The 10,358-nt window shown below is 33.1% G+C and overlaps 1 protein-coding gene across 1 annotated transcript; it reads right to left on the bottom strand.

The window, feature by feature from the left end:
• Positions 1-364: 364 nt before the first annotated feature.
• Positions 365-2,844, bottom strand: LOC145608008 (BAG family molecular chaperone regulator 3-like). Its single transcript, XM_081663608.1, has 4 exons — positions 1,817-2,844; positions 1,465-1,721; positions 1,110-1,256; positions 365-1,013 (listed from the first exon to the last, which is right to left on the bottom strand). Exons 1-4 carry the CDS (start codon positions 2,106-2,108, stop codon positions 612-614), a joined length of 1,098 nt encoding a protein of 365 aa, XP_081519734.1. The 5' UTR covers positions 2,109-2,844; the 3' UTR covers positions 365-611.
• Positions 2,845-10,358: the final 7,514 nt, after the last annotated feature.

Here is a 10,358-nt window from a genome sequence, read left to right as displayed (position 1 = left end):
TATTTATGGTGAGGTTTGTTAGAAGTAATGTGGTGCCTTCCCCCTCCCCACTTTTGGTTCACATTCTCATCTGTCATTGTAAACCTCACAGGAAGCAAAGCATATAAGAGCAATAATATTCCCTACCTCTAGCTATCTACCATTCTTTGTTATGGAATGGTACTTACCAATAATAGCACTGGCTTGTAATAGAAGAGAGAGAAAGGGAGACCAAACAGCGGCAACAAACTAAGGCCTAGCCTATGTTTTCAAATTGCTTCATACAAATTCGTCCATGATAATAACCAACACCAGGAATTTACACCTTTTGTTACTTCTCATCCCTACCACAATTAGAAGAAAAATATATAAAGAATCCAGAGTCTTTAACAGTAAAATAAGACGGGCCATTATCATAGTATTAATCGATATTCATGGATACATCCCCTGTTTATTTCCCAAATGGTGAGGCAATAAGGGGGTACTAACAAAATCTAGATACAGAAAAGAATGAACAAACTGAAACCAACTCCAACTGGACACAGATATCGGAATGTGAAAAAAAAAAAAAAAAAAAAAAAATTACACATCCACACACATAAAACATATAGGGGGATATGTATAAATTTCTCTTACTCAAAATCCCAAGGGAACTTGGGGTTGATGAGTTTTGGAGTGCCTGATCCCGATGATGTAGGGGATACGGGAATAAGCGGGGGTGCAGACTCGAAAGTCTCCCATTGTGTGGTTACCACAGTCCCATTTCCGGAAGTAGATTGCCTTGATGGTTGCTCTTGTTGCGGCCGTGGCTGTAATGGCGAGTGGCCTATAGAATGTCTTTGTCTTTGTGAAGTGGGAAGAGGTGGTTTCCCTAAATTTGATGTTTTCTCTTGACTATTACCATTACCATTGACTGAGTTCCTGGCATGCCCATTTAAATTTTCATTTGTCCTGTGAACTCCATTTGCTGCTGGTGTCGAGTTTTTCGCCTTTAGCACATCCAAAGTCTCTACATACTTCTGAACTCGTCTTACCTGTATAAATTTTAAGAAATGTAAAAAACACTACTTAAAAAACTGAATTTTCTACTCTCCAGATGATCACTATATAACAAGTATCAGAAGGTTTACCTGCATCTTTCTTTGCAATTTGACATCACCGTCGGCAGTAATACCGTCTAATTTGATCAATTCATTCATTAATAATTCAATGACATTTACAACATCCTTCTCTGCTACTCTTCCCCCTTTCAAGATCACTGATTCAAGAGCTGACACCTGCCATTTACAGTAACAAATTAAAACATACTCCGTAATTCACCAATTACCTCGATTTAGAGGTCATACAAACATTCTCTATAACACTTCCAAATCCAAACATAATTACTCCAAAAATTCAGCTAATTGTCGGACAATCATACCTCATAATCTCTAACTTAAATTGAAATTCAATGATTAAACTTAGAACAACAATTAATATAATTACCTGACCACCAAGTCTGTCTACTTGCAAACTGATCTCTGAAATAGACTTGGCTGCTTTCTCCATCTTGGCATTCTTCCTCATTTCAAGGTACCTTTTTTCCTGGCTAAGTGGATCCTCCACCAATACCATTTTCGATTTATCTTTCACTCCAACAATATCCAAAAAATCCTTCGAATCTCTCTCCTTATCTTTGTAATACACTTTCATATCTTGATGATGCAACCCTGTTGGCGCTGCCAGCATTTTCTTCAATTCCCCTGCAATTTTTTTTTAGTTATTAATTTCATAAATCAATTAATTCATCCAATTTCATAAATTAAAATGAAACAAAATCAACTAATAGAAAAATTACCAAATGAAGCCTGGGAATTAATATGGATTTCATGGTAAATTGACGCGTATTTGACCCGAACCCGAATAGTTGGTGGAGGTTTGGTATTTTGATCTTCATCTAATCTCTTCTGTACCAACATCCCACATGGCCGCATCTCCCAATTCTCCGGTCCTCCTTCTCCTTCTCCACCACCAACACCTCCGCCGACGCCGACGCCATTGACAACACCAACGCCTCGGTGTCGGTCACCATTGGCTGTGTTACCATTCATAGGTGACAGCCCTGTCAACTTAGTCCTCATACGCATCATCTTCGCCTAAATTTATTATCCTCACCCTCCTCTCAAGTTCACCTTTTTATAATTTTTTTTGTATTTTTTGTACAAAACAAAAAAACCTCACTCTAAATTTTCCTTAACTGTCACACGTGACTGAAGAAGAAGAAGTGAAAGAAGTACCTTAGATCAAACCAGTTATAGAAATCCTCTCTTCCTTCTTTTCCATTGGTTCACCTTCTAAAGAAAGGAATGTGGTTTAATTTGGAAGAGGGGAAAAAACCATAAAATTAGATAGCTTCAACTTTTTCTCAAAGAATCTGTGGCTTTCTGACAAAGGAAAATAAAAACCACACCAATCTTCTTCTACCAGAGAGAAAGAGAGATATATAAATCAGATCTCTTCTTTCTAAAAAAAATGAAGAATACTGAAATTTTAATTCTAATTTTAATTACTTGTATTTGTATCACTTTTCTCTCAGATCTCCCTTTCTCTTTCTCTCTCCCTCTCTTTCTGAGAAACTAAATAAAAATTGAATGTGGGGCAAATAAGTAGCCACCCCAGTTCTGGTCAAACTAACCCCCCTATTCTTAACAATTACCGCTACTAATGACAATAATAATAATAATAATAATAATAATAATAATAATAATAATCAGGTTTTTGATCGGATTATTATTGCAAAAATTATGAGAAAAAAAAAAATTTAAAAGTAAAAACTTCTGGAGAGAACGCGAAGAAGAGAGGGGGACACAAATCATCAAATATACCACTCCCAACTGGAAAGAAAGAGAAATAGAGACCTCAAAGATTTTATTTTATTACAGTAGATTGACAGCGAACCAACCAAGGTTTTGAACTTATGATGAGGTATGAGGTATGAGGTATGAGGTATGATGTACTCCGTATATAAATAATTAATAACATAAAAAAATTGATTGTATATTTTATTTTCTATTTTTAATTGTTTATTATTATATTGATTTTTGTAAAAATATAACCAAATAACCAATGTTTTCTCTCAGAATGGAAATATACTACTCTGTAATATGTTATTATGACAATTATTTTTGAACTTTTCTTGATGTATATATATTTGCAAATTCATTTTGTTTTTTAATCATCTTTACTTTAAATTATTTTTTAAGGTCAATATAAAAGGACGGATTATATAAATAAAAATAGCACAATCTGTGTGTATCTTTTTTTTTTTTTTTTTTCAAATAGTTTTGTGTGCGTCGTTTGTAAAATAACAAAATAATCTCTTATAATATTGACCTAATAACACATATATAAACACTAACCGGATAATCCCTATAAAACTAACGAAATTCACATTAATATGCATTACAAGTGCATCCTTAGTCAATTCTAACAATATTTCACATAGGCACATGGTTATATTTTTTCTTATATATAAATGAAAATATGTACTCCATAAAATATGAATGATTTTAGAAGTACATAAAGTGTAATATTCAATCAAACAGAAGAAGTATGTTATTACCGCATATATTGACGCGTATAGGTTATTATTACTCGGGAGGTAGAACTAGGAAGGGTGATTGGAAGCCGCCAAAGCTTTAGGTGGAAGGTTAAGATATTAAGACTAATGATTAAACTAATACTCTCCAATATATTTTATTAAAAAAGATTAATTCGGAAAGGTAAATTACTACTAGCCCCTAGTAAACTACGAGTACTAGGGAGAAGGGATCTTGTGTCTTTCACCAACCTAAGTACTTGACAGTATGATTTATTATAATAATAAGATATGATTATGATGATGAATGATGAGATGATAATATCATTTCTCTAGCTGACACGTGTAATTGAGGAAGGGTGATTTGGGTACTTAGTGCCGTCCAATGATTGTTAAATTAATGATGAGAGCTACATTAGGACACGTGGATGCTAGATAGATGAGGATGCATGGTATGTTAGGTGGGGTGGATCACTGTCGATTACTCCCTCGGTAACCTTCTTTGGGTTGGAACTAAATACCGGAGTACGAAAAAAAAGCCGGGTACAGGATCTTTTAATCCAAGTAACTAAGCTCCCATCAGCCACACGTGTCGTTTTTACCAATGTATATATAATAACCATTTCTCATGCTGACAGAAATAAAATTACAGTGGTGAACTGTAGTCTGTAGAGGTTTTTAGGTTAAAATGTACGATTAGAATTAATGTTGCTCTAAATTGTAGTATCAATTGTCCTTGATTGACCTTTTTGTCCTGTTTTCTTTGTTTCCTGATTGGTTCAGAGCATCTTAAATCTATGCACAGTACTAAATAAATGGTTTGTAGTTTACAGTCATTTTTTTAAAAAGAGGTGATCTAATTAAGGACGCGCTCTTCAACTTAATTTCAGTTCAGTTCAGCTCTAATCATTTTAGCTTATTTTAATACTGTTCCTTATTTTTCTTCTCTAATAAACAATTCAATTCAGCTCTGTTCAGTTCTATTCTACTCCAATCAGTTCAATTTAGTTCAATTTAGCTCAGTTTAGTAAATCAGAACAGACCCTGAATAAATGGTTTGTAGTTTACAGTCATTGAGTACAAAATTACATAATACTCCGTATCACTTGTTTTTATGGGAGATCTTAGTACGGAGTACTCTTTACGCTTCTTAAGGATTTTGGCATTTGACTTGTCACCATTTTGAACACATGTCTTAAAACGTAAATAATTCTTATTGTGTATTTCATAGTCATAAATAATACTCGTACAAAGTATAAAATTTTCATGTATAATCAAAATATCTTTAATTGATTCAGTAACTAATAAAGGAGAGGTATATGTCAAATCTTCCATAAAATTATGGCAAATTTGTAAGAAAAAACCTTTTAAATGCACCATTTTGCGAAAAAAAAATTTTAAAAATTTTTTTGCAAAAGAAAACCCGATTTTTAACATTTTAGCAAAAGAAAATTCGATTGTGGATTTTTTTTTGTTCAATAAAACCTAGTACCTCTAATTATCTTGATTAATCTCTAATTTCTTCATATTTAACTCTCACTCTTACTTAATCATTTAATAATTAAATTAATTTATAAATAAAAACAAAAAATCAAAAACCACCCCTCTTATCACCAGCAAGCCGCCCCTCCCTTTCCTTCTCCCATGGCAGCAGCCACTATACCCCAACCGAGCCACCGCTCTGAACCCCCTACCCCGGCGACCCCCCGCTTTGAATCCCCTAACCCCGGCGACCCACCTCCCTTTTCCATCATCGAAAACAGGGAAGCTATCGAGCTTGAGGGCAAAAATGGAATTGGAAGAGATGAGGGGTTGTGATGAAAGGGAGGGTGAGGAACAAGGAATTGAAGCTGGAGTTTGAGAGGATTTCGGCGGCGTAGTTTATGATTTCGTTGGAAATGGAGGTGAGTTGAGGAATGAGGAGAGAGAAAATGTTGAGGTGAGTCGTCGGCGGTGGAGGTGAGTCGTCGGCGGTTGCGGGTTCAACGCGGCGACTCAGTTGGGGGAGGGGGGTTGCTGTTAGAGGACGGGGAAAGGGATAAGGTGGCTGGCTACATGGCTGGTGTTAGGGGTGGTGGTTTTTGCTTTTTTCTTTTTTATAAATTAATAATTTAATTATTTAATAGTTAAGTGAGAGTTAAAGGTTAATTAGAAGAAATGAGAGGTTAATTAAGTGAATTAGATGTTAATTATGTGGATTAGAGGCACCAAGTTGTCTTCAACAAAAACATTTTAATTTCGGGTTTTCTTTTACGATAAAGCTTTGAAAAGGTTTTTTTTTCTCAAAATGGTGCATTTAAAAGGTTTTTTTTTGGCAAATTTGCCTAAAATTATTAAGTTAATTTATGATTAGTAGTTGATATATTACTCCATTCTTTTCCAGTAGCGTTGCCTAGCCAGCTATCTCCAATTCGTAAAATCATATTTCCAAAAATTTCGGATTGTGAAAATTCAATCCAAATTCAATTTGGGGAAAAAACTATAGGTTTTTTTTAAAAAAAATATTTTGAGTTAAACAATCATTTTTGAAGCACAAAAATACGAGATGATACCTTAAATCAACTATATGATTTTTTTTTTTTTTTTTTTTTTTTTTTTGGCCCACGCGTAGTCCCTAAGTGTTTGCCAAATGCACATATTTTTTCTTTATTAGGAGTACTCGTAAGGGATTAAGGCTTTGATCGATTAATTGATTGATAGGAGTACTCTTAGGGCCTGTTCTCTTATGTTGAAATTCAATTCAGTTCAGCTCCTAATTTCCTTCTCTTATAAAATATTCAGTTCAGCTCAGTTCAACTGAGTTCAGTTAATGAGGTTCTAGTTGAGTAAAACAGTGATAGGACTTAGAAGTAATTTTTGTGAGGATTAAGTTGTTGCCTCTTTGTATATATTATTTTTGGCCTTTAAACTGCCATAAGGGCGGTTGATAAGAATTGATCCCTTATAATTAAGAGGGAAGTTTTAAGACTTTTAACCAACTGAGCTATCCAAAATATATGAGAAGGAGCAATATTAAAGGAAAGTCTAAAAAGAAACTTGTAGAAAAAAAAAACCCCTTAGAGAATCGTAATTTAAATTTGACTAAACTTATTAGACTTTAATTTAAGTGTAAATTGAATTTCGATAAGCCTTATAAGTTATAAACTCTAATCTAAAAATTTATGAATCTCATCCCAATTTATCATAACTTTTTATTTTGTTTTTTTATGAAAAAAAGAATTTATCATAATTTACTATAGATTTACAGAGTCTGTCTTAATAATATATTTTTTTTCCCTATATTTTAAGTTTGTCCTATACATAAATTTAGAACAAATTAGGCCAAAAATATTCAAACTAGATCCAATGAATTTGAATAATCAAACTAGCTCAGTTGGATACCATAATGTCTTAATTTAGATGAAAATCATGTTTCTAGGAAAGCAATAAAAAGAGAACAATACAATCTTGTCATCTTCAATCCAACACGAGTATGGATCTTCCTTTTACATGAGTATAGATCTTCCACTGTTTCACAATTGCGTCCAAGCGATCCCACAAAGAGTCAGAGACATTGGAAGGACGAGGCACTTTCGGATCAATGTGATGTAAAACATTGTATGCAACCATGTGATTTTCAAACAATTCTACCCAATTAGAATATTGGACCTTCTCAAAGTCTAGAGTGAGGGGAATAGCGTTCTTGATGTTTGTGACGGTGAGTGCGGGATGGAACTCATTTGACGGTGGAGGAGGTGGCGGAGTAGGGGACTCATCTTCCTTCGCCATAGTTAACTGAGACTAGCAGGGAACAAAAACAAGAAAATAGAACTTCTTGCAGCCGAAATCTGGAAAGAAACAGAGAGCAGAAACAGGGAAAAAGAAATTGCGGAAAAAAACGTGAAGCAGGTCAAGGTCCCAATTAAAACCAAAAGAAAACCAAAAAATATAATTTTGGAAAAAAAAAAAAAAAAAAATATTGAGATCTAAAACCTAGGCTGTGATACCATGTTAGATTTCGGGAAAACTCCTCAATCTGGAGTGTGTACCATTGATCATAATATATAGAGTTTACAACGCTAGGCCTAATCACTTTAGGAATCCTAGATACGATAAATATACAAAATATACAAATAATATATCCTAATCTATGACAAATATTATCCTAAGTATAATATCTATCAATGAGGATAATTTTTGTAGCTTAAATGCACTACGTTTTTATGATGTTGGTGCTAAGAAAAAGTATTAGTGTGATCATGAAAGTTTGACATTCATGCTAAATACAACTTGTAATTTCAACCTCATTCATTGAACCATTGTCTTAATCGTATTTGAATTTATATACCATATAAGGGAGAAAAAAAAAAAAAAATCCACAAATTAACAAAGGTTGTATGTTTGAGTTCTCTTTTTGGGAATAAAGAGGAGAGATGATTTCACCCTATAAGATAGAGGAGATACTCCTAATATTTAATTAGTTTTAGTATGGAATCTTTTTAGCTTAATTTGTGAACCAAACTATCATCTCCTTATTTGGGTTGCTTAAACCCATTTTATATTATCTCAAAATTTAACAGTTAAATGTCCAAAGAGACGTAAGACAGTAAGAGTGTCTTTTGGGTGCATCTCTTGTGTGATTTGAGGGAACCTAAAGATTAGAGGCGTTAATTCCCTTGACTAGAGATATTAAACTTTCTGCCATCTGGTTTTATAGGTAGAAAGTTTGCTCAATACCATTTAAATTAATACGATTGATCAATTTTGTTATGGAATATACCTTGTCAATAATTGTCATGTATGTACCAAATGATACAATATGACCTTAAATCAATTGGAATCGCTAAGAATATTCAGCTCACAACAGAGGCATTACTTTGAAACTAAATTATGAGCAAGGATGATTGATTTTGTTTTTTTTTTTTCCTCAATTTTTTAGGAATATGAACAAGGATGATTGCATAAATATGATATTTCGTTATTAGGTGCTATGCTAATCGCATAAATTTATTAGTAACCTACATCATGCATTCGAATTGAGAAAGATATTATGATTAATACGTAGTAGTATATAATTTACTAATTATATCGGAAATGACAGATTATAAGGAGTGTATTTACTGATATTGTATATAGTTTCATAGTACAGAATAAATAATTAAACTTATAATAAGAGTACATGCAAATTACACATAAAGTATATGCATATTCTTAAACCAGAAAACAACAGTATCAAATATCATTCATTAGTGAGCAAATTATTGTTTGAAGAGAGATGTTCTCCCTGTTTTTAAGAGTTATAATTTGATCGGAACATAATTTTAGATATTTATTTATACTTTGATATAATCCTCCACCATTAACACTTAAAACAAGCTAAGGTTGATCGCCTTCTATTGTAGAGATTACACCATCAACACTTAAAACAAGCTACGGTTGTTCTCCTACTATTGTAGAGATTACACTTCCAAATCTCAAGCTCCTTGTCTTAAAAGTTCTAAAATTGATTCAAAACTTCATAAATACAGGACACTAGCACTTCTGCACTTATGTTTAAAACATAAACTAGTGTGTGGCTCGGGCGATGCCCCGAGTTGCTAGTTTGTAATTAACGTTCGATTAATTTTTGCTTAACATATTGAAAATCATCTTCAAAATTTAATATTTTGAAAAAAGATTTGTATTAGGAGAACTGTATTTAAGATTTGTAACAAAATTTAATAAAAGTTGTTAAATTATCCTATGATATGTAACGAATAGTACAACTAAGGACTAATCATCTTATTCAAGTTAATTATAATTGTGTTGGTTAAGTTTACACAATATATGGATAGCTAAGGTGGTAAGACTTGCATAGTAATACTTGTTGGTCTCAAGTTCAAGTCTTGTTATAGACATTTTTCAGATGTCAAATCTAATTCTTGTTGTGGAGGTGACGTGGCACGTTAATAGAGCTTAAAAGGGTCACATGTGACACATATTCTTTTTTAGGAACGCTTTTTAATATATAAGTATAGATGTGATGCGTGTGAACTGCAAATTTCGTCATTATAACAATACCATAGTTCTTAACTCCGTAGTTCGTACTAGTTACTACTCGTTTTTCATATTGATCTGCCCTTAAAATATATGAACACTCGTTTTCCACAATTCCACCTTGTTCCTATCTTTTTCGGGTAGTCTCCTTTAGACTTTTATTACTTTGTCCTTGTTCTTTGCCAAAAACAATTCAGGGCTATGTTGGTCATTCGCCAATGGGCACTGAAATATACGAGTACACCTTACTTTTTTTTTTTTTTTTTTTATATAAAAAGCAAACTGTTCATCTCTATTTATACTCCGTAACAAAGGGTATTAAGTTTTTAACTCATTTTTTAAAAAAAATTTAAATTTAAAAATATTTAGCTTTCGTCACGGTGCTGTCACGGCCGGTGCTTTTTGTCTGGAAACAAAAATTCGAGCCACCGACACTTAGCAACAGCATCCGAATCAGATCCTATTGACGTGGCTCTTTCTGGACCGTTGATCACAGAGTAAATGTAGTTATGCTCACCGTGGGGTGATGCTTATTGGAGTATTTCCCTGCGACGTAGATGAAGATAGTACAACCTACTGATTAATTAGATAATTTAAACCAAGTGGGCGGTCGTTAGACGGATTTGTCAAACTAATTATATAATCTTTAATTTTGTTTCGTACTCCGTAGTAGTTAGTATACCATCAACTTAAAGCCATCACCTATTAATATATAATAATGTAATCATCATTTTTATATCGTTACCTTAATTATACTACCCAATGAAATATTAGTAGTAATAAAATA

This window comes from Chenopodium album, chromosome 23, assembly GCF_948465745.1.
Source record: "Chenopodium album chromosome 23, dcCheAlbu1.1, whole genome shotgun sequence".
In the NCBI taxonomy this organism is placed as follows: Eukaryota; Viridiplantae; Streptophyta; class Magnoliopsida; order Caryophyllales; family Amaranthaceae; genus Chenopodium; species Chenopodium album.
This window is presented reverse-complemented; position numbering and strand designations above follow the sequence as displayed.

Excerpts from the sequence above, each read along its gene's own strand:
- LOC145608008 (XM_081663608.1), bottom strand. The coding sequence starts at position 2,108 with ATGATGCGTATGAGGACTAAGTTGACAGGGCTGTCACCTATGAATGGT. Across the intron at positions 1,722-1,816 it reads TAATTCCCAGGCTTCATTTG|GGGAATTGAAGAAAATGCTG; the intron begins GTAATTTTTCTA and ends AAAAAATTGCAG. Across the intron at positions 1,014-1,109 it reads AATTGCAAAGAAAGATGCAG|GTAAGACGAGTTCAGAAGTA; the intron begins GTAAACCTTCTG and ends AAATTTATACAG.